At 32.6% G+C, this 25,593-nt stretch overlaps 1 protein-coding gene across 15 annotated transcripts in view; it reads left to right on the top strand.

Moving 5' to 3' along the window:
* The window catches only part of RIMS2 (regulating synaptic membrane exocytosis 2), a 588,301-nt gene that overhangs the window by 422,029 nt on the left and 140,679 nt on the right, over window positions 1–25,593 (top strand). For all 15 annotated transcript variants that reach the window (XM_041769575.1, XM_041769574.1, XM_041769584.1 and 12 more), the window contains one exon: window positions 9,864–9,964. In XM_041769575.1, the coding sequence (XP_041625509.1) occupies window positions 9,864–9,964 (101 nt within the window). The remainder of the gene's footprint in view (window positions 1–9,863; window positions 9,965–25,593) is intronic.

The raw sequence follows: 25,593 nt of genomic DNA, 5'->3' as shown, positions 1-25,593 counted from the left end.
ATAAGGTTCACTCACTTTATCCCAGTTGATAACTCAAATGTGTAATCATTTTCTATGATGATCGCCAGGGATATATAGAGGAGATTACTATTACACATCTTTTCTCTATTTGTTCTTACATTGGAAGCTTATGTCACATTTGGAATTTACAATGTTAATTTTATTTTTGTAATTTTAAAAATTTCAATATTAAAAATTTTTTCTCTACTCAATTTAATTTTCCAAACACAATTTTACTGTTTTACTTGACTTGCCTTTTGTTTGCAGCATGTTATCTCTAAAGGAGATATGAGGATTTTACAACTTTTATGCATACCATCATTAAAAATATGAAGTAAAATATTATATCTAACAACTGACGTTTATTTTACTCTTGGAAATTTAGCTGTCTTTGTTTCAGTCCTTTCTCCATTTATTAAAAATCCTGTTATGATTCTGCTATTCTTGGAGGAGGAACAAAGCAAAGTTCATTATTTCACACTTTCATTATGGTTTGGGGGACAAGATCACAAGTGTTTGAATCCTTTTGGGAATCTCTACTTTGTAACAGAATTCTCCTTTGAATAATTTATCACACCTTATTTGACTCTTTATTGGCTTGATTTAGAAGGTAAAAGATATCTTTGTTACCTTCAAAAATATTTATGTTATCATTGTAATGCCATTGTTAATACAATTTATTTTTTTAAATTTTTATTTAAATTCTAGTTAGTTAACATACAGTGTGATATTCATTTCAGGTGTACAATATACTAATTCAGCACTTTCCTAGCTGTTGCTCATCACAGCAAGTGCATTCCTTAATCCCCATCACCTATTTCACCCCCTCCCCCACTTCCCTTCTGGTAATCTTCCATTTGTTCTCTGTAGTTAAGAGTCTGTTTCTTGGTCTCCTTTCTTCTTTCTTTTTCCCCCCCTTGTTCATTTATTTTGTTTCTTAAATTCCACATATGAGTGAAATCATGTGGTATTTGTCTTTCTCTGACTTATTTCACTTAGCATAATACTCTGTAGCTCCATCCATGTTTTTGCAAATGGCAAGATTTTATTCTTTTTTATGACTGAGTAATATTCTATTATATATATGGTAATATTCTATTATGTATTATTATATGTGGTAATATTCTATATATATAGTAATATTCTATTTTATATATATATATAGATCTTGTTTATCCATTCATCAGATGGATGCTTAGGCTGTTTCCATAATTTCACTATTGTAGTGCTGCTATAAACTGTGGGGTTCATGTATCCCTTTGAATTAGTATTTTTGTATTCTTTGGGTAAATATCTAGTAATACAATTGCTGGATCATAGGGTATTCTATTTTTAACTTTTGAGGAATCTCAAAAGTTTTCCAAAGTGGCTGCACCAGTTTGCAATTCACTTTGCAATTCCACCAACAGTGCACAAGGGTTCTTTTTTCTCTACTACTTCGCCAGCACCTGTTGTTTCTTGCATTTTTTATTTTAGCCATTCTGACAGGTGTGAGGTGATACCTCATTGTAGTTTTGATTTGTATTTCCCTGATGATGAGTGATATTGAACATCTTTTCACATATCTGTTGCCCATCTGTATGTCTTCTTTGAAGAAATGTCTATTCATGTCTTCTGCCCATTTTTTGATTGGATTACTTGGTTTTGGGGTTTTGAGTTTAATAAGTTCTTTGTTTTTTCAATACTAACTCTTTATCAGATATGTCATTTGCAAATATCTTCTCCCATTACGTAGGTTGCCTTTTAGTTTTGTTGATTGTTTCCTTCACTGTGCAGAAGCTTTTTAGAATAAATAAGCTCTCATAGGAGTTTCAGAAATGCTGAAATTAAAACTAAAGAAGTAATCAGTATGAACAATAGCAAATATCACAAAAAATGATTTGGGGGAGAGTTATGTTGTTTGGGTTTCCATTTTTATTAGTTACATACCTTTAGGAATTATCATTATCATTTCTTTTCTATACAATCTTTGTGAGATGGTTAGAATTCTTTATGTAGGAAAAAACTGACAGACTAAACACAATTTCATAAACAAAAATAATTGAAAGTCCCAAATTTCACCATGTGTTTGGAATCATACCATGACTATTTTTAAAAAGAATTTAGAGGGGCGCTGGGTGGTTTAGTCGGTTGAACGTCTGCCTTGGGCTGGGGTCATGATCCTGGGGTCGTGGGATCAAGTCCCACATCCCCTCAGCGGGAAGCCTGCGTCTCCCTCTCCCTCTCCCTCTGCCTGCCAGTCTGCCTACTTGTGCTTTCTCTCTCTCTCTTTCTCTGTCAAATAAATAAAATCTTTTTAAAAAAGAATTTAGGATATTAATAATAAGGCTAAGTACAAGTTAGAATGCAGCGATCTGGGAAGCCCGGGTGGCTCAGCGGTTTAGCACCGCATCCACCCAGGGGCATGATCCTGGAGTCCCGAGATGGAGTCCCACGAGAGGCTCCCTGCATGGAGCCTCCTTGTGTCTCTGCCTCTCTCTCTCTCTCAAGAATAAATAAATAAATTCTTTTAAAAAATGCAGAGATCTCAATTTTAATGTAAGTAGGCAAATTTAGATAAGTTTTTAATTAGAGCACAAAAAATATACTGAGTTTCCAATATTCAAAGAAAAAAATATATGGGTCTCTTTCCTAGGATAGGCCTTATTGCAGTTTTTGTAAGATAGACATTTTTATCTTTTTATGACTTAACATTCTCAACATTTCTAAATATACTTAAATTTCTATTTCTAAATTAACATAAATGTAAAGTTACATTTAAATTTCTTCATGATGCTCCTCTCAAACCTTCTGTGATATGCATAATAGTGTTATAGTTGAAATGGCTATGTCAGTTAGGCCCCAGATATGAGACACAGTGGTCTTTCATAGTATGTCATGCCCAAACATAAGAAGATGGGGACAAGTCATATACACAGAGCAATAATATGTACTAACTCTGTGGATCATCTTTTCCTCAAAGTAGATTTTACCATCAGGAAAAAGGTGGAAGATTCCAAAGTGCTTAACACATATGGGGAATAGGTTATTAATAACTCAATGAATCTGACTCATGTTTTATCAGTGGTTATTGGACTTTCTGTTAAAAGCAAATTTAATAATAACCATGATATTCCTTCTCCGAGGGACTTTTATCTGAAAATTTAGTTTATCCTGTAAGCTATGTCTCGTTTTTTCAAAGATACAGGAATTGTGACTAAAGGTTAAAAATAACTAAGTTATTAGAAAGTTACTAATATTTTCTTTTTTTTTCTTTTAAACATGTCACTCACTGTATACAGAAGGGAAAAAAGTATACAGTAAAACAATTACACTTCAGCTAGTCTAAAAGATCCTCCTAGCTTTCTAGATTAGAACTTCCTTATAATTCTTTTTGCTGGGCAAATCCTCTGGTTTAATGAGCTTTTCAAAAACACTTTGTGTCTATCTCTGTGTCTCTCCCAGCCAGGCTCATTCTTAAGATATCTCTTTCTCTCTCCTCCCTCCCTCTTTTCCTTATCTTTCTCCTTCCCTCTCTTCATCTCATTTCTGTTCCTGTCTCTGTATACACACACACACACACACACACACACACACACACACACAGAATAAAGTAAAATTTAATACATGCCATAGCAGGGCAAACAGCATAGGGATTTCTAGACTATTTATATTAATGAAATAGATATGATAATATAAAAGAACACACACTTAAACAGTATTTGGCCTCAAAATTAACCAACCAAATAGTTTTATAGTGGAAGGAATCATAAATAATATCTGGTCCAGAACTATTCATTTTACAGATGGTGAATTTTATGGCCAGACGAGTAAATGAGGTGCTTACATTTATAAGACTTGTGAAATAAAGACTTGAACCCAAGTCTTGTCTAATCTTTTAAACCAGTGCTATTTTGAAGATTTTGTTCACTCCTATGTGTCATAAATATGCCCATAACCTGGACAGTTTCAAAGTCCCATCGGCTCTGTGATGGTTATGTGCACTGCAGTCTCCATGCACAGAACCCTGACTTTCCACTATAGTCCAAACAATTTTAAATATTAAATATTAAAACCTAAATTGGTGCTAAAATCCAAGACTTCTGAATGATAAAATCTCAGTAAGTCTGTCTACTGAATTTAGATGTTAAAAACAGATATAGGGATCCCTGGGTGGCGCAGCGGTTTGGCGCCTGCCTTTGGCTCAGGGCGCGATCCTGGAGACCCGGGATCGAATCCCACATCAGGCTCCCGGTGCATGGAGCCTGCTTCTCCCTCCGCCTGTGTCTCTGCCTCTCTCTCTCTCTCTGTGACTATCATAAATAAATAAAAAATAAAAATAAAAATAAAATAAAAACAGATATACTCTGTTTTCTTAAATCACTAGGTCACTCCTAATGACATATGTCCTAAAGTAGTTTAAATATCAGTTTTCTTTTATCTATAGGGAAAAGAGTCTAGGAAATTTGCTATAGCATCTCCTTTGAAGTATTATTTAATTAATATAGCAGAGAATTAAGAGAGAAACAGCAGATAGATACACACAGTAACAACCTAGAGATCTAAAATAGGTTGTCAAGGTTTATAACATAATTTAAAAGCCTATGAGCTTCAAGGTAGTACAATAGTTTTGTAAATTTCTAGAGCCTTTAGGTTTCAGTTAATTCCATCATTCACTTAGGCACAATTGGAGTTCAGTCTTCCTACAGTCCTAGGAGCAAAGAAAAGATCATTTTATAAGCAAACACATTATAAACCAAATCAAATTATATTTTCTTTCACTCCCGATGTGTTAGCTCCTAGTAACCACAGTAGAAACATCCTCAAAATTGATTGATTTGGAAATAAGTATTCCTCAAAATTTGTGAGATAGATGATGGGGATTAAGGAGTACACTCCTGATGAGCACCATGTGATGTATGGAAGTGCTGAATCACTATACTGTACACCTGAAACGAATATTAAACTGTATGTTAACTAATTTAAATAATTTAAATAAAACTTAAAGAAAAAGATTTTTTTTTAAGAAAAAGATTAAATTTGTTTACACTTTAAAAGATAATGCTAAAAGAAAGGAAGAGAGAGAAAGAGAAAATGCTTCCCTTTGCCCCAGGACAAAAGCAAAATTAATCAGGACATAATGTATAATTTTTAGCTCAATATTTATTTACATGCTTTTTAAATTTAACTTTCTCCAATGTTTGTTATTCTCTGCATTGCATCGATTTAAACAAATAATTTAGCTAACGAAAGTGTACTTTTTATGAGTTTCTAATATATATTAAAATTTTAGTATAAAAAATCAAAGTTTCTTAAGTAATTATGAAGAAATCATTTTAAAGTAACTTCAAAAAATTTTATTGCATAGTTTCTGAAGCCCTACATTTGAAAAACCCAATAAGGAAAATTTTAAAACCTGCCAGGTCACTTTTTTGTTTTAATATTCATAAAAATTGAAAAGATCTGCACTTTATCGCGTTTGGAATTATTTCTCGTTATATACCATTTTCAATCAATATACCCAAATGCTTTTATTTAACAAATAAATATATATCCCTTAGGTAAATTAAGCAATGAACAGTTGTGTATTTGCATTTTAAAAATTATTTAGCATTTATTTCCAAAGCACTTTTATCAAATCATGACAAAAACACAGGTTTTCAAGCCAAATAATTTATTCTTTTTCACAAAAACACTATGTTTTGTGTTTTTTAAAGTAATATTTTTCTTCTGTACAGTGCCTTTGTGGGCATTTTATAAACTATATATTAACCCAAATAAGAAAACAGTAGCACTTAATTTCAATAACCAGTGATAACTACTAGCGTTCTAGAATATAAATCTTAATTTTTCCCCTCTCTTTGTGTTTTGTATAGGTTATGTGTGTACATATATTTTTATGAACATATATGTAGCTTTTTAAAATTATAGTTTATAAACTATAGTACATTACCATTTAATCTGTTTTATAATTACTAATTATAATATCTTTATTTTACATTTATATATGTGAATGCACATGCACATTGTATGCATTATTTTTCATGGGTGCATCATAATATTCTGTAGATACACTGTAAGTGCAGCTTACTAACCCCTATCGTTGGACATTTAGTTTCTTTCCCTAGGCCTTTACAATTTTCAAACAATGTAGTAATAAATATACTTGCAGGTACATCTTGCACATTGATTTCTTTAGGAATAATCCTGGGAAGTGAAATTTCCGGTTCAAACATATGACCATTGTAAAGCCTTTTGATACATAGTATCAAATATGTTATATTTTTAAGCAGTTTTCTTTTTATCACAGTACATCAGGTACTTTGGAAAACATTCATATAAATGACCATCAATTTTTTGTCAAAAGCTGTCAGTTACTGTCATCAGCAAAACAAATTTTTTCACGGTTAACAGATATTGAAAGACAGCTAAAGTATTCAATAAAGTCAAGGGCAATATTTTCTTTTTGAATTGCTTGGCCTTTGAAAATAAAATAACAACCTAACAAAATACTACATTTCTCTTTTATTTCATACATTTTTATTTATTCTTATTTATCTCATTATGTCTTATGTAGTCATTTTAACAATTTCTATTCTTACTCCTCTGAGTAGTGAAAGACATTAATAAGTTACTTTTATAGTCTATCCTACTGAAACTAGAAAATAAACATAAGCAACCGTGCTTTCTCCTGTGTAATTGTCGCCTCGAAGTGGGCAAGTAGCTGCATACACTGATTAGACCTTTTTCTTTATTGCATTTTATTTACTATGTACATACATGCTGATTTTAGCATTTAAAGATTATGTGAATTTGGCCCTTTTAGCTTTGTTCACTTGGAATATATTAATTCTGTCACTGTCATTGTTATTGTCTGTAATCTTGTTCCTCTCCCACTTTGTATTTTCTTGGAAGAAAAGTTTGTAAACTAGGATTCAGTAGGATAGTTCCCAAAAGTAATTTTTTCCTTTCCTTGATGGTTTGGCAAAATATACTTAATTTAAAAAATATACTTCTACTATATGCATGAGGAATATACTTCTTTAACTTCAATCAGAAAAAAAGTCTCAGATAATATTTTGTTTTATGCTCAGATTACATTTATTATATCCCTGTGTATTTTATGAAAATCAATTAGATTTGTTAAAGCTACACTTTATCCATATTGTTATTAAGTATTTGGGGAGCTTCAACAGAAGACAGTTTTGTATTTCCTATGATAAATCTCTTTACCAGTAGGATACTTTTCTCTCTAAGAATATTGTTGTTTGTGAACTGTTTTCTTTATGAGAATAGGTTGATAAAAATGTAGAAGAGGAATGGAAGTCTTCGTAGATGCCAAATAGTTTTGGAGAGAGGAATGTCTGGTTACTGTTTGTCCTAAGGATTAACCTCCTAGGAAAATTTGAAGTTATAAATTAAAAGTATATTTACCCAAGTTTGTTGACTGTATATCCAGTAAGGTTGTTACTTGACATTTCATTAGTTAAGCCTCTAATAAAGAATCTTTCCATTAGAGTCTGTCTATAGATGGTAATTGGGTCTGTAGATGAGAGATGTGTTTGAGATTGGAATTTAGTTGATAATGTGTTAAACCAATTATATCACTCTATTTTCGTCTTTGTTTACTTATAGCAAATACAAATTAATATTCTTCTTAAGCCACCCTCAGTGACCTGTTAAATATAAATGATGTTCCATAAACCTGATTCTACAAAATCTTTAACCATTACTAAGGAGAAAGGCTCCTTTTCAAAGCAATACTAAATATGCTTTTTAAAAACAATGCTTTAATGCAGGAGTCATCAAACCATGGCCCACAGACCAAATCAGGCCCTCTGTCTGTTTTGTAAATAAGGTTTCAATAGAACAATGACACTCATTTGTGTATGCGTTGTCTATACCTGCTTTTGTGTTATAATGGCAGAGTTGTGGTAGAAAATATATGGTTTGCAAAGCCTAAAATACTTATTAACGGCCCTTTACAGAACAAGTTTGTGTACCCCTGCCGGTATATATATCACATTAGTACCTGGTAATTAAAAAGAGTTCGATGTAGCTTTATAGGAGGCTGATGTCCAGAAAATAGTCTAAATATTAGAAAATGCCATATATATGTATGTATGTGTATATATCTATATGTATGTATATATTTATTTATGTATATATAAAATGTGCTTAAACTTGTCTATTGGTGCTATTCATATTAATATACGATCTTGCCACTATGATATCAAAATGAAACTTTTTAAAAGAACTTCCCACTCAATTTAGCTAATATTCTTTAAGTACACACAGTTGTTTTGATACAGGGATGACTTTTTTGTTCCCTCACCCTTGGAGAAAATAAACATTTACCTGAGAGAATATCCCTTGGTTAACAAACAATTCCAAAATTGTATTTTAATAGACTAATAGATATTTATACTTGACTGCATCTTACATTCATATCATGGAGGTACTCATTTGTTTTTATATATCATCAACTTATATTAATATGATACTTATTTTTCTATTTTATTATTTGGCACCGATTTAATCAAATCATTATTAAAACAAGACTCTTCAAAGGAACAAATTGCCTCACTTTATTGAATAGTTGATTTAATTTTGTTGCTATACTTAGAGGTCATGTAATATAGACTATACATTCTTTTATTTAGGATTTTATTACTCCTTTTTGAAGTCTTTTCTTTTTATGCCTTATTTTAAATAAATTGATTTTTACTTAAAATTTGTTACCAACAAGAATTATCTGATATACAATGAAATTTTTTTCAGGATAAGCATTAAAATACTTATTTTTGAATGGCACACTTTTGTCTAGGGATCTTTACTGCAGTATTCAGGTTATGATGTTAAGCAAGGGGCATATATATATATATGTTTACATTCCTCCCCATACTCAGTGGTTATAAATTTACATAACAACAACTTATAGATAGCCCAGTAAGGTATGATTATTTTTCCCAGTTTGTAGATTTGTAGTATACAACTAAGATTTTGTTTTTCCATTATGTGTATTTAGGAGAAATGGAGTTTTCCTATAAAATCCTTCAATAAAAGTCATAAATATACCTTAAAAACACTTTTTCATGTTTGCAAAGATTTGCTAACTGAATTTAGTTTTTGTTCTAACCAAAGATTTTAAAGACCCACTTGGTATTTATAATTGATGTGTTGGGAGGTAGGACCTGTTACAGAGTATTAGTCGCATTTTGTAATAGGCTTACCATCTCAATTTCTCACCTCCTTACATTTTTTCTTTTCTGAGATGATTTCAGTTACATTCTATGCCTTTACTGGCATAGTATGTTCTCAGGAGTATTATTTTAATTGCCTCTTTCTTGGTGCTAGATCTAGAAAATTCAAGTTCAACCATAAGTAAGCTGGGGCAACCTGCTTTAAAACGTGGGCTAAATTTATGATAATAGTTTCTAAACACAGTTGTAAAATTCATTTGAAACCTGTTAGACTTACAGCTGTTTTTCAGCAAATAAATCAAATCCTGATGAATTAACATCCAAAGTTTATATAGTATTGCTATCATCAAGTTTATGTACTGTCAAATATATTCTCTTAGGCATACATGTACCAGAAAGTGTTTTCTATCTAGTTAAGATTTGTTGTTCTGTTAAAATTCATTTACATTTTATTCAGATTAGAATATTTTTACATATTTAGTAAGCATGCTTTTATTCACCGAACTGCATACTTTAAACAAAACTAAGAAATAATATGACATTTGAATTTGTACGTACTACCTTGAATGAAAGTAATATATCAGCCTAGCATCTCTTCTATTATTCTATTATACATCCTGTAAGTAGGGCTCAGAAATAAGAACTGAACATTAATTTTATGGATTTTTTTCTACTCGATAGGTGCTATGGATATAGAGGAGAGAAATCGCCAAATGAAAATTAACAAATACAAACAGGTAGCCGGATCAGATCCCAGACTGGAACAAGATTACCATTCAAAGGCAAGACATTTTTCTTTTTAAAAGTTGTAAAATAAACAATCATTTGAAATGGTTAGATTCTCTTCAACTTCTGAATGCAGATTAGTTAGACAGAAACATATAATGCAATGGCCCCTTGATAGCAAATGATAAAATTTATGTGTTATATTCCAACTTATAGGGATAGAAATTAACTTATTTTTAAAAAGTAATTATATAATATAGAAGATTAAAGAGGTGAAACTCATAAATGATTTGAAGAACGAATCTTTTATAATTTTTTATATTATAAAATCCATAAGGCCCTAATACCCTCAAAACTGTTTAGGAAGAACATCTATGGTCTTCCCATTTATAGAAATTTTTTTTCAATTATAGTATTTTAATTGAATCTGGTTTAAAAATAAGTTATTAGAACAAAATATATACCATATGAGATGTTGTAAGTTCAAAAGGATTTTTAGTGAGCATCTTTTTGAGCCACATTTTGGGAGTAAGTTGAGGTATGAGGTCTACCAGGGAAAACTCTTGCCTTTCATTGCTTTTATATTTTCAAACATTTTTTAGGTTCATGATATTATTCATGGTCAAAGTCATGAAAAGACTTTGCTTTGATGTACCTATTTAAGATTTAAAATATTTAAGACTAAAAATACAAAAATTTACTCATAACATTTAGTTAGTATGCTATGACTTAGTAATGCATTCGTGTAATATTTGTGGTTTATATATCTGTGTGTTATAGATAAAAATTTGATTTTTATACACTTTGGTTTATTTTATCTTAACCTACTTAACCTTTGGTTCCTCTCCATTATATTCTATTCTTTGGTAAAGCACTGGCTACATTGGATATGCATATGTGGTAGGTAGCACAGGTTTCTAGTTTCCCCACTATACAACCTGCAGGAGGCAGAGATTCTTACAACAGCGTCATTCAAAATCACCAATCTCTTCCCCAAGTTACACAATTACTGACATGGTAAATGTAGAATTGTTCATCACACAGTTCTGATGCACTGGAAATGACACATGCCTAAAGCCAGAGAAAGGTAAATTCAAGACAAATAAACAAAGCCTTGCTTTTACTCAACAGGTCCTAAACCTCTAGAAATTTTTTTCTAAAATAAAAATATGAATAACTTCAAATAGGCTCAGTGAATTTCATAGAAAATCATTTTATAATGATACAGTATCTCAGATACATACCTAATCTTTAATGCTTAATGTCAGAAATGATATCTATGTCTTCCCAAGTACTTCTGGTATTTCTTCTTAGGGCTAAATAAATACACTTGATCTTTTGTGGCATCTCTTATACTCTAATCTCTCATTTATTCATTATATATAATCCAAATACCGTGGCATGTAGTCCTAATAAAACAGGATATTAAAACTTCTAGAAACATGTCTTCAAATAACACAAATTTTTTTCGCTTATCTCCCACTATATTTTAGGAAAGAATGTAGATGATTTTTAAAAATACATATAATACTCTCAATAATGTTGTCAATGAAGAGATGAGTATCAGCGGAAAATAAGGGCATAACAAAGTGACACTGGAAGTAAAGTTTGTGAACAAAATGCATAATGTGAGATCCTGTATACCTGCTGGATGTGAAGCATATATTTTGACTGAGCTTCCTAAAGAGAGAAAACTGGGTCAATTGTATTATACAATAAAAACAAGTTCCTTAGATACCAATGATTCTTGTTATAGATACCTGACAGAAATTTACTCTAGGAGGATGGACCAATGGAATATAATAGACATGGCTCCACATTTTTTTTTTCATAAAAACTAGTTTTGATACCATTCCAATATATAAATAAATTAATGCTTTTATCTTCAAAGTTTTATAACTTTGACACCAATTATTTTGGGATAGAGAATATTAAATCTTGGCAAAAATTTCACTAAGCAATATAATTTCGTAGGTATTCTGTAAGGAAATGGTTTTCGAGGTGTGGTCCCAGACCAGTGGCATCATTACCTGAGGACTTCTAGAAGTCCAGGTCTCTGGCCCACTTAGTTAATCAGAACTCTAGGGGTGGGGTCCCTGTGTTTTAACAAACCTACCCGGTGATTCTGATGGACACCAAAGTTCGAGAACTACTGCTCTAAGGTGAGCCGCTTGTAAAATTGACTTCCTCTATTAGGATCTTAGCTGGAAGCCATGATGAATGATGTCATTAAAAATGGAGACTTTGAGAATAGATGTTCTGACACCTTTACAAGTCGCTCATGGTTTGTAATATCCTATCACTTGAATGTCAAATACTTATCATTATGTTCTCTATTACTGAAGTTATACATTCAGCTTAATTAAAAATGTATTTAAGCCATTGAGGTATAACTTCTTTAAGGAGTCCAAAACACAACTCTGTTTCATTACCCTACAAATTATTTACTGATGTAGAATTATCTTTGCTGAGTCATCTCCCCATCATCCCTAACTTGATCATCCTCTATCATGGATCAAAAAGAAAATTACAGAAGATACTTTTTCAGTCAAATTTTTGACAGTATCCATTTTTAAATACTCATAAATAATTAAATATAAATACAGCTTATATTCCCATTCTTTTCTTCTTTATTTTGATAACAAGGATTAATTTAAGGCTTGTTCTTGAGCCATATGCTTTAATACATTATACCTTATTCTTGACAAAAATCATTTACAGATAAAGAATTAAGATATTGAAAGGTTAAGTAAAAAAAAAAAAAGAAAAGAAAAAAAGAAAGGTTAAGTAATCTGCCCAAGTTCACATGGCCACTGAATCCTGGAAAGTATTAAGCTGATTCTCAAATTTAAGATAACTAAGATCAAATCTAAAACTTCAGACATAGGGAGCATTTGCTCTACTTCTGAGCTATATTCCTGAAATTTTGGTGAGGCTATTAAGAAGCTTTGGTGGAATCTAATTTAGTGCTAGTAAAGTGTTTTTTTGATTACACAGTCCACATTTTAAATGGCATTGCCTCCCTGAATTTTTCAACCTTTCCATACTGATAATTGTAAACAATTCTTACTAAGTTTTTAGAAATCTCCATAGTAATTGACTTTGAAAGCGTCTGTAGAGCAATAACTATTAAGTTACTCGCTAAGAATACTTTTACTAGGAAATTTGAAGACAGAAAATTTTTATTTAATAAGAACAGTAAACGGCATGTGCAGACATGATTCCTATTTAATCAGTGGGTGATTTCTCAGGGGTTTTCCCTCAAAACAGACTTTAAGTTTTTTGGTTTTTGGTTGTTTTTTTTTTTAAGATTTTATTTATTTATTCATGAGAGACAGAGACAGAGAGAGAGGCAGAGACACAGGCAGAGGGAGAAGCAGGCTCCATGCTGGGAGCCCGACATGGGACTCAATCCCAGGTCTCCAGGATCCCACGCTGGGCTGAAGGCTGCACTAAACCGCTAAGACCCAGGCTACCCTCAAAACAGACTTTAATGATGCAGTCTGTGCACCCCTGTGTCCCTCTTTATCCCAGCTTAACTCATCTATTCTACTCTCAACAGAAATTTAAGAACCAACTTTGATTTTTTTTTCTATAAAATAAATATTCTCTGCTCTTCATTGGTTCAGAAAAAGGTGATTTGTCCATTAAATTTAACAGTGCAAAATATAATTCAGCATAGACCAACTAGGCTTCTTTGAGTTTTATAATTGCTGTTAACCTAATTAGCAATAACTGAATGTCAAACAATGTGTAAATATACCTGAAAATTAATGTGGAGAATTTGGTAATGCTTATTTAAATATATAATGTTTATTTTTTAATTAGACATATTTATTATTTTACAATGATCCTGGAAGGTATTTTTTAAAAGGGTAGTCTCTAACATTTCACTAGAGAATGTTATAGAATTCATTGATACAGTATTTATTTGGAACTCAAAGCTTTAATCTCTGCAGAAATAATGCTGTTTTTTTTTAATTAAATAATTAAGTAATTAAAATAAATAAGTAATTTTGTGTTCCTTCAAAAATATCTTGCTCTTATAGCATAAGTGCTATTTATAAATACCATATTATAATATTCTGGTTTCTTACTTATCTCCCTAGAATTAAGTAATAAAGCCCCTAAATGCCCAGAACTTTTCAGATGTGAACCAGGAGCCCATATTAATGCATTTAACCCTTAATCTAATAGACTGAGTTAGTGTTCAGGGACCAGAGGTCAGCATAGTAAAAGAAAGGAAAGGGGGTTTTTCTCCATTCATTGTGCAAGCACACATGACCCTACTTCTTGTCACCTTGTTCCCAAGCTTTTTGTCCTTTAAGGACACATACACCTACATCAGAGACCCATCAAAAGGAAAGCAATCAAACTAACATAATTTACATTATAATATGAATAACATAACAGCAAAGAAACAGTTTCAGTTTTTGAAACCTATAACTACAACTAAAACTCATGTTGATGGAATTGCAATTTCAATGTAAACAATTTAAGACAGTTAAAATATTTTTGACAAATAGGTTATCACTGTTAACTAAGTCGTTCCCTTTATTAGAGTTTATTTTCTTCTCCACACCGAGGATACACATTCAGTGCCAGCCTTAAGTGTCTTAAACTGCTTTTCAAGACATAGGCAATAGAGACACCGGAAAGAGCTAGTACTGGTTAGGAGTGGCCAAATATAAGCTGTTTATAAGTTTGATGTTTGTAAACAGGAGTCCTTGAAGACTCCAATATTATCAAAACATGGCAGCAATATATGAGGGTAGTGCAGAAGTTGGGAGCACAGCCTGGAGCCAAGCAAACTCCCCCTTGGGTGACTTTGGATAGGTTAACCCCTTATTTTCAGTTTCTTTATCTATTAAATTGGCTTTGAGATGTATTTCATAGGGTGATAGGACAAAATGAGATGATGTATATAAATGGTTTAGCATTTAGTAAAATGCCAGACACATGGTGCAGATAACATTTGTTTTTGTTTTTGTCATAACAACAGCAAATGTAATTGTAGACACCAGAAATTAAAATGACAAGGTCGAAAAGAAAAAGTAAAGAAATAATTGAGCTAATGAGAAGGATTTTAGAGTAACTCAAATATTATGGAATATTTCCTTAATTCTCAGAATATTCAAGCATCAGAGATCTAAAAGGAAAAATCAAATTTAGGAAGAAGATTCTATGAATCTTCAAGGGATTAAAAATGAGATTAAAATGAGAGACTGGAACATAATGAGTCATGGGAAATTACAACCTAAATTACTGAAATTTCTTAATGTGTTATCGGGACGCCTGGGTGGCACAGCTGTTGAACGTCTGCCTTCAGGTCAGGGTGTGATCCAGGTCCAGGAATTGAGTCCCACATCGGGCTCCCTGCAAGGAGCCTGCTTCTTCCTCTGCCTGTGTCTCTGCCTCTCTCTCTGTGTCTCTCATGAATAAATAAATAAAATCTTTTCTAAAAAATTGTGTCAATAAGGCTGAAGTTAAATGAGCCTGGCCCTTGGAAAGTGAGCAGTTAACAGGTGCACTTGTAGACATGGGCATTTAACAGGAAATGCTCCTTCATAGCAGTGATGTACATAGATCTGAACACTGAAAGACTAAATTTATGAAAAGTAAAATTTAAAACACAGATAGGTGGCCTCATACAAATTACTGAGAAAATGCATGTATTTAGTAGAAGTGAAGAAGTAGAAGATGTGTTAATATTATAGCAATGATTGAAATAAAATGTTCAATTTTTTTTGGCCTAAGCAGAAAAGTTGAGTGGCTGGCAGCACATAACACAGTCCAGCAACTGAACAGTTGAGCTCATCTTGGTGCCTGCTGGAGGAAATGTGCTGCAGAATCCAAGCTGAAGCTCCCAAGAGAACCTGGTACTCACATGAAACAGACCCCCTTGTGCCAGTGTTAGTTAGATGAAATCATCCGATAAATAGAGCAGGAAAATTTTAATAGGAGCAATCTCAGTAACTCAGTCTCTACCCTGCAAGGGACACAAGGAGTTTGTTAAAATGTCCCATAGGAAGTAATGAAGCTTCCTTTCTTGGAAGAAGCAGTTTATTATTTCATGGACAAGGATAGGATTCAGATTTTCAAAAAATTCCCACTAGGCTTTGTCTAGCCAAATATCTAGCAGGAATGGTTTCATTTGTAAAAATGAGAATTAAGATTACCTACCTGTGGTTTCCATCCCAAGAGAGGTCAAGAAATCTGTAACCACTTCTTGATGAAGATGCCCCAGTGAGAATGCTAGTGGCTGCACCTGGATTTCTTCAGTGAAACATACCATTTCTCTAACCTCTGGTCTGCTTTGGCAAATTTTTCTTTTGTGTTAATTTCTCTATAACCCTGCAATCAGCTAGCTTCAAGATCTGTCACAAAAACCCCCAAAGAAACTTCTGGAATTTAGTGAAAGTTGCTAATATGGGAACATAGGAAGAAAACAGACAAGTTACTATACCTAGACGCTTTCTTCTGCCAAACTTAGCCACCAAAGTTCTGAGAAAGTGTGCTGAGTCCTGGTGCTGCTATCCATTCTCAATATTCTCTACCTCTCCTCTACCAGTTGAGGATATATTTTGTCCAAGTATGCACACAGTGGATTGCTTCCTGGCCCCAAACCAGGCCTTCTGGACTGTCTGGGTGTTTGCCCAAGCCAAACAAGCCTCCAAGCCTTTTATTAGTCACCTGCTGTATACTTTTTTTACAATCACTCTATGGTTGTTCCTTTTCCAAGTGTATTTATGATGAGAAATAAAACTAGTTTTTAAAATCTAGATTATTAAATTAGTAAGTAAGAGGAGTCCTACAAGTGCAAGAGATATTAGCGGTAATCTTATCAAGATGGCCTGAATAAAGAAACTGCAGTCTCACCTACAAAATTGACAAATGGCTATATATGCCTAATTACAAGAGAGTCAGAGATGGAAATGAAAAAGGAACCAGATAAAATCATACTGTAAACACCTTTATATCCTATTTTTCCCTCTTCTATAGTTTCTTACTCATGTTTGTGAGGGTAGGTTTCTCATTTATATTATATTAAATGTCCACCAAACTAGAATTTAAAAGTAACTAAAAATTTTCTGTATACATTTATAGAATTTCTTCCTTTATCTTTGAAATAAATAAAGGAAGGGATGATCAGTGTATCATCAAGGGAGAAAAGGCCATTGAAAGTACACCTTCTTGCTATTGATGTGCATTATCCATAGCCATAGTAACAGCCACGATCACAGCACAACTTCTGAAGTCTTGATTACAATAATAGAAATGTATAGCCAGTATCGTTAGTCACCCTTCAATTTTTAGCAATTATGATTAAATATAGACTGCAGAGTAGTATTAAAAGTGGCCTCCAAAACCAAACTGCCTGGGTTCAAATCCTACCTGTCACTATTTATATGACCTTGAGCAAGTTAGCTAATATCCTTGTACCTAGGTTTCTTATTCTGGAAGATGTGCTAATAATAGTACCTACCTCATAGGATTGTTTTCAAGATTAAACCTATTTATATACATGTATAACTCTTAAACAAAGTTTGGGATATAGTGAGGAATATATACGTGTTAGCTGTGATATGATGATGGTGGTGGTGATGATGATGATGGGAAAGAAGAAGAAAAAGAAGAATCATTTCCAACAGATAACTTGCTCTTACCAAAGCCCTTGGGGGTTCAGGTCTGTGTTTGTTGCAATCTACTAGGTAAAGATAAGAATATCTTTAAGCTAATCCTGAAAATATGCAGGTGGAAAGGGAGGAAAAATATAAAAATTAATAACTTTAAAAGTCTAAAACTTGATTGAAGTTGTATTATTTTTATCAGTTTAGTCAAATCTTTATGTCCCCAAAATTATTTTTCTTACCATTTCTAATCTCTAGCAAGTCGGATGTACATCAATTGTAATTTAAAGAGAGAGAGAGAGAGAGAGCTAAAATTGTTTTTGCACATAAATTTAACTGTTTCTACACACATATATACACACACACACACCCTAGAGCTCTGAGCCAAAGGAGAATTTCTCTTTTCCATATTTTAGCTGATGGAAGCAACAACTATTCATTTCTTGCTTGTCTCATAGATATAAATATATCTCGGGCAACCCTCTTGGCTCCCCCTCCCACTTTGGGAGCTTTATACTCTATTATTCAATACTGCTCAGTAAACCTTGCTTTTCTGCCCACATACACACACACACACACACACACAATATATATGTATTGTTACATATATATATGTTAAATATATAATATATATGTTAAATATATATATCACTTTAAGTAAGAGATCTACAGTTAAAAACTTAATGGTACATAATTTTAATGGAATTTAGAAATGTCATATTTTTATGTGTGATTAATCTTTGAATTCAAAAATTTCTAATTTTAGGTTCCTTCTTTCCCTAACATCTGTTATTAGTTGCCTAAGACTGCCATAACAAAATGCCACAGACTAGGTACTTAAACAAAAGAAATTAATTTTCTCATTGTCTGGAGGCTTGAGGTCCAAGATCACTGTTGACAGATTTAGTTTGTTCTGAATTATCCCTCCTTGGCCCCAGATGGCTACTTTCTTGCTGTGTGTTCACATGGTCATTCCTGTGTGTATTGGATTAGGGCCTGCCCATATGACCTCATTGTACCTTAATTACTTCTGTAAAAGCCTTATCTACAAATACAGTAAGATTCTGAAGTACTAGGAATTAGGACTACAATATATGAATTCGGGGGATACACAGCTCAACCATAACCTATCTTTACAAAATAATTAATGGTCTTTTAAAATAACTTTGTTGCCTTACAGAAGTATATTTGATTATAATATGAATAGAGTTTTTAAAGCAAGTGACTAAATATAGCTATTCTGTTTCAAACTTTATGACTTTTAAAAATTTTGTTACTTTTTCTATTTCTCCAACTACACTGTCAAATCCTAGGACATGAAATATTTTGTTTTTGTGTTTGCAAGTTCATTTAAATTTTTTTTTCTTCATGATAAAACCACATTTAAATTTAAATATGGTTTTCTTGGTCATAATTTTATTCTGACATTCAAGTCATGAGTCTTTTTTCTTTACATATATTTGTGAATTGCTTCCTACTACTATATAACCACATGTCAGACCAAGAAATATGAAGAGGATATTTTTTAATTGTGAAGAAGTCATTTGAGATTACTAACAAAGCAATTTATATGTTCTAGAACACTGTAAAATTACAGAAGAAATTGTAATTTCTTCCTTTTTAGTAAATACAATTTGCTAAAAAACCTGACATAAGAATATAAAGTAACCTATATACAGTGACCTGCTGCTAAAAGTGTCAATGTATGGACAATAGTTGCTATTGCCAAGAGCATAATTTCTTTTAGTATATTGCCTAAGAATACACAGGGAAAACATTTTCCTTTTTTCCTCCTCCTACCAAAAAAATTATTCATTCAACTTGCTTTCAACAAGCCTCCCGAGTTGCTGGCTTGCTAACAAGTATACCTTACAAGGAATACAAGGGATGAATAATATGGGTCACCAAGAGAAGAGAGAACTTTCTTTATAGAATCAGGGAGGATATGGGAAATACAGAAGGAAGAAAATATGATAAGTACAGCAGAAACATTATTTCCAACTCAAATTCCATGTAATCTAGAAGCATTAAGTATTTTCATATAAAAAATGACAACTCTAAGAATATTCAAAGCAACAGAAATAATGAAAATATATATACCTTCTGAACCAATCATGGCATTTATAACCTCTTAAAATACTTATATTCTGCCTTATATGATAAATACTTGCTTATTTTTTATCTTAAGAATGAGGACTATTTTTTTCATCCTAGTAGTAGTCTCTCTAGTGGCAAGCACTTTGCTTTGACTATCATAGGCATTCAATGGGATATTTTTGTATGAATGAATATGGACATCGATGCTAAGAAGGGAGCTAAAGTGTCAAGGGTGGTATATGTTTGGAAAAGGCTTTAGAGGAGGTGAATGTCAAGTATTTTGTACCAAGGTAAGGACAAGATACAAACTTCGGGAAAAGGGGTATGTAAGTTATTTATTGCATGAGAGTCAGAAGCAAGTTTCTAATAGACATGTAATTATTGATTTGTGTCTATAGTAATCATAGTAGGAAGAATACTGAGAAAAAATTAGATTTAGGCTCTAATTTTTATTCTACCACTTATGTGATAAGGCTTTGGATAAACTGCCCAATAGTTCTTCAAAACCCAGCTTTTTCTGTGTAAAAATTGAGGAAACTTGGTAATCTATGAAGTGCTACACAAAAACATGGTACACTGGAGGCTGCATTTAAAAAAATATTATATATTAACATTTGGGTTTTAGGCAACCTCGTTAATTAAGAAAATCATTTAATCTCAAGGCCTAATATTTAAAATTAGGTTTGAAGTAGATTTTTTATATTTTATTTCCTTCATCTAAGTGATTCATCAATCTCTGGTCAAGGTCAGGCTCTCTATTAGATGTATTCTCACAAAGGATTGAATCTATGTATATTTAAATTAATTTATGGCATATTAATTATGATTCAGAGAATAAATTTATATAATGTTTTAGCCTATTACTTCACATAAAATAATTGATAGCTAGGTTTGAATTGACACTTAATTGAAAATCTTTAGTCAATGAGGCAGTCAAGAGAGCGTGGAGCTGTCTACACCTATAATTTCAATTTAATTTGGCTAATTATAATTTGAACATGTCTACAATTTTATTCTGTAACAAAAATTAGTTGTAATTTTTCTTCAGTTGGAAGAATTACAGATATTGCTTATTAGCAAAACAAACCCACTAATGTTTTCCTAAACATGGAATTTTGATTATTTCTGTTTCATTAGTTTTGAAGATTGTAAAATAATACTCCAGTCTGGAAATAATTAGTTAACCAATAAGAACTTTTGGCTGGTGATCACTTCAGGAGATAGAAATATTGTGTATAAAGGGTACAGAACTCGACTTGGCACACGAGAGAGCCCAGTAATGAGTTATTTTTATTATTTATTGTACATGTGATGCAGGGATAAAAAAAAGAAAAAAATCTTACAATTGAACTTCATTCTCATGGATGAACCAAAATACACTAGTTCAATACAACTTCTGACTAACAAAAGAAAATGGCTGTTATTTTGTGATTGGCTATTTGCAGGTCATTTTCATGACCTAACATACTCACGGTATGTTCAAGATCCAGTCATGTAAGAACATGTTAGTTCTTACCATTACCATTTTCTGCCTACTCTCTCCCCTAAAGGATGACCTGAATTTTAAATAAATTGTAAAAGGGTTATTTCAGCAGGACATAAAATCTCTTTATCTTTTTATTAAAGTTAGTTTGCAAGATACTATTCTTAAATTATTTTCATGTTTCATTTATTTAAGATCTATCCAGTTATAAGTAGTGTTGTATTGCTATTTTTATGCCATTTTTGTATTCTGATTATATATGTCATTTTAGGTAGAGTTTTTAAAATTTCAGAAAAGGAAGAAAATCTTTATTCTGAAGTAGATACTTAAAATGTGAGTATTTTAAAAAGAAATGACTTAGGTTCTATGTATGCTTGCCTAGTATCCCATTAAACATTAAATTATAGTTCACATTTTTTAATGAAAAGAAATAGAAAGACTTCAGTACTAACAGTTATATTAAGCTTAATCAATTCACTTCTCAATTTCTTAATTTTTACATGTATAAAATTAAGAAGCTAGATTACATGCTCTCTGAGGTTACTTTTAGCTTTAAAATATTGTGATTTCTTTTTAATGACTCAGTGATGAGCGAATAACTAAAAGTATGTTTCAGCACCAAATAACTTTCCTGGGCTTTTTTTTCTTAAACAAAGGTTGGTTATAAGTGAGTTCTCTTCTGTGTATCTGAACTTAATTTTAGGGGACATTTAATAGCTTTTTCTTTTCTGCAACTCAGAACTGCATGCCTGGTGTGTCTCTGAAACTGATCAGCTGTAATACTGGTTTCTGGTTCTGTAACACTAAAAGAAAAAAAATTCCCAGAGACACGGTCAAATGAATAGCAATAAAACAAAGAACTGAGTGAATGGAGTAAAGAAGGGAGAAAAGGAGAGAGTAAGGAAAAAAAGAGAATTTGAAAAGGATGGAAGAAGGAAGGCAGGCAAGCAAAATCCTTCCAATCTAAGAGTTCATTATTAGGGAAACACAGGTATATAAGTGATGCTCTTACAAAATAGGCTATGATAACTGATATGATAAAACTTAACCATGCAAAGGAAATATAAGAAGAAAAATCTTTATTTGGTTTGGAGAAATCTGGGAATACAATGTAGAGTAATATATGAGGTGAAGGACATGTCAGGCAGAGGAAGAGCTAAAGCAAAACTGAGGAAGCATATGAGCACAAAGATATATCTTTAAGGAATAACTAGTATAGCTCTTTAGAATGAAAATATACAGTATTAGAATATAAGAATGGAAATTACATATTAGAATATAATGGACAAGTTGGCTCAACCAGATCACAGAGGGCATTGAATCACTCAGTTAAAAATCCAGAATGCTCTTCATTATAACCATGGGCTTTGAAGATATTTGAAGAAGTCACCAATATGAACAAATATGAGTTCTAATAGTAAACTTAAGATGCATTTGAAAGGGAGATTAAAGACAAGAAGTCCTATTCAGAGGCTCCTGCTATAGTCTAAACAAGACGTAAATGTTATTCCTTGCCATGTTTTGACTATTGCCTCCATCCCAAATGGTCTTTATGCAAACACAACTGATGCTACTCTATCTTCTCACACCAGGAATGGGAGTAGTGGGCCTCTTCCAGATTTTCAACAGAATGTCATTACATCTGTCTTATTCCTGAATTTGATAGGTCATGGCAATTCTCAGACCCTTTCAGGTGGTTCAACACTTGGCAGCAATTCAGTCTGCTATTTAGCCCCCATTCTCTTAGATACCAGTACCTGGAGTTCCTCTATTGCTTTCTAAGGTACTAATATTTGAAAAGGAACGCTCCCCATATCCCCAATCCATTAAATTTTGTTGTGTTTCTGTCTGCTTCGCATTCCTAAAACCTTTGCCCTGATGCTGTGTTCTTACATTTTATTTCTGTTGCAGCTTTTGAAATGCTAGCTTGCCACTCAATATCTGTAATGTCCCCACCTTATATCCTAATAAAAATATAAATATTCTCTCAAAAATATAAAAATCATAGCAAACCATGGAATAGTTACAGATATTTACAAAGGACCAAGTATAAAGGATTCTTATGACCAAGGATAGCTTCTTTGTGATCTTTCTCAGTTCTAACTAGATCTTACAGGTTTCTTATCTGAGGGTTTGCATTTGGTCACAGTCATGGTACCAGGGCTTTAACACTGACTCTTGGGGAAGTCTGGGCTTAGTGGTTTACACTGGCATCAGGCATTCTGTTCTACCCTCTGTTGCATAGCTATAGATGAAATGTTGTGTATATCACAATGAGGTATGGTTATTAATATACTTAATGGTCTGGGAAGAACAGACTTTGAGAACATTTCTTCATTGAAGCAGAAATTTGAGATGACATTTGTTGGAGATACTACTAAATAATATAGGACAAAAAATAAATGTAAGACTCATTAAGGCCATTGAAAAAGAAAAAACTCATGTACCTTATGTGAATATATCTAAATCAAAAGATGACTAAGTGTTAATACATATTATCTATAAACTTAAAAAATAATTCCTGTCTGAGGTGTTGGGAAAAGAAAATAATATGTAAAATATTTGAAAGCTGTTTGCAAACCATAAAAAGTATCCACATTTTAATAATTAGTGTTACAGTCATGAACTGTTACGTTCCCTGGTTTAACTTTCCTTGATGCCAAGTATGAGGTTAGTTACTAAAAGTAACCCAGGTTAATATTTTTAAGAATAAGAAACATGAATTTCCAAGTCAGGTTTGGTGTGATTCTACTCTGAGTAAATAAGCCAACCTGGTGTCAAAGGACAATGCCTTGTTTTTTTTTTTTAGTGAGATATGGAATTAGAAACTTATTTATAAAGTTTTCGTAGCTCTTTTCAAGTTTTTTTTTAGCCAAGACAAAATGTTTGAGATGATAGCTGAATGATGATGAACACTAAGTATCACAGTCTAGAGTTTCTTTAATTTCACCAAAACTATTCCTAATTATTTTCATGATATAAAAATATTTACTGTGTGTCAAGACCTGTGATCTCATTTGAAGCTCATATCAGGCACAGAGAAGTTAAGAGACTTACCCAAATTTACACAGCTACCAGTAAGTGAGAAACCAGGTTACACATATCCATATTTCAACTCTGTAGCCCATGGTCATTATGATACACTGCCTCTTACCATCAAAATTAGATGACCACATTATAGACTTTATCAATATTGTTAGAGAATATGCCTTTATACCATGAAGTCAGAAAATATTTTTCTGACCCAGAAATAGGCCGAATGGTTTGTATTTACATGTTCATGATTTAAAAAAAAAAAAAATCCTGGCAAAGTTATCTGAATAAAGAATTTTTTTTTTCACAAACAAGTTCCCAAACAGCAGCCCAGGCCTGATCCCGCTCTTTTAGGAACCAAGCTTCCCATTCGTAGAGCTTGTCTTCCGGCTCCCTGTTCTTAGAGTAGGACATTCATGCTCATTGTCACAGAATGACTACTGCACCCTAAGCCCATGGTTTTAAACTCCAATTAGATAGAAAAGCAAAGAAGGAAAGGCAACTGGCCATCCCAGCTGAATCAGCCTGCTCTAATAACTCTCTCCAACCCCTACCTCCAGGGCTCTACTCTGAGCTAGGGGCATCCCTTTTCAAGTTGCAGTTTGGGGGCTAGGGAGGAGACAGGCTGGATCCAGAGTCACAGAGACCAGACTCAAGTCAAATGATCACCCCGGCTACAAGGAAAATGGAAAATGAAGTTGTTTTGCTTTGTTCTTTTTGTCATTGTTAGACTACTGAAGTAAATCTGGATTTGTTTAGTAAAGAACGAAAAAAGAGAAAGAATATTGGTAGACAGTCAGCAGCAACTATGACCAATAAATAGGAGTAGTAGATTTGAATTACCAACATGATAGACCAAGGACCCATTCATATGCCTCTAATAGCTAAATATCCAGATATTTGTTACTGTAAAATGAATAAGTGATATTTCCTGACTAATTAGATTGGAGAATATTGAAGAAGGAGAAATCAAAGGTAACTCACAAATTTTCTAGATTTTAGTTTGATATTGAGCCTATTAAATAATTCAGGGAATGTAGGAGATACAGAATAGCTGGTTTGGGGTGAAAGAGAATAAATTTGGTTTTGGCCACATTGAATGTGATGTACCTGCAGAACAATATATGGAAGATGCCCTTTTAGCCCCTGGAAATACAAGTGTGAAGTTTGGGGGATAAATGAGAGCAGATGATAGGGATTTATTAGTAATTAACTAACAGTGAAAATGCACAGATAATGGACCAGATCAACCTGGGGGGAATATACATAGTGAAAAGAAAAGTGGACTATTGATCAAAATTTGGGGAAAATATAATTTAAAATCAGGTCAGGGAAAGTAAAGCTGGCAAAGGAGATTAAGAAGAAATAGTGACAGAGCCAGGAGAGAAACCATGAATGATATTATCTGAGAAGCCATTTATGGAAACATATCAGAAGGAGA

This window comes from Vulpes lagopus, chromosome 9, assembly GCF_018345385.1.
Source record: "Vulpes lagopus strain Blue_001 chromosome 9, ASM1834538v1, whole genome shotgun sequence".
NCBI lineage: Eukaryota > Metazoa > Chordata > Mammalia > Carnivora > Canidae > Vulpes > Vulpes lagopus.
This window is presented reverse-complemented; position numbering and strand designations above follow the sequence as displayed.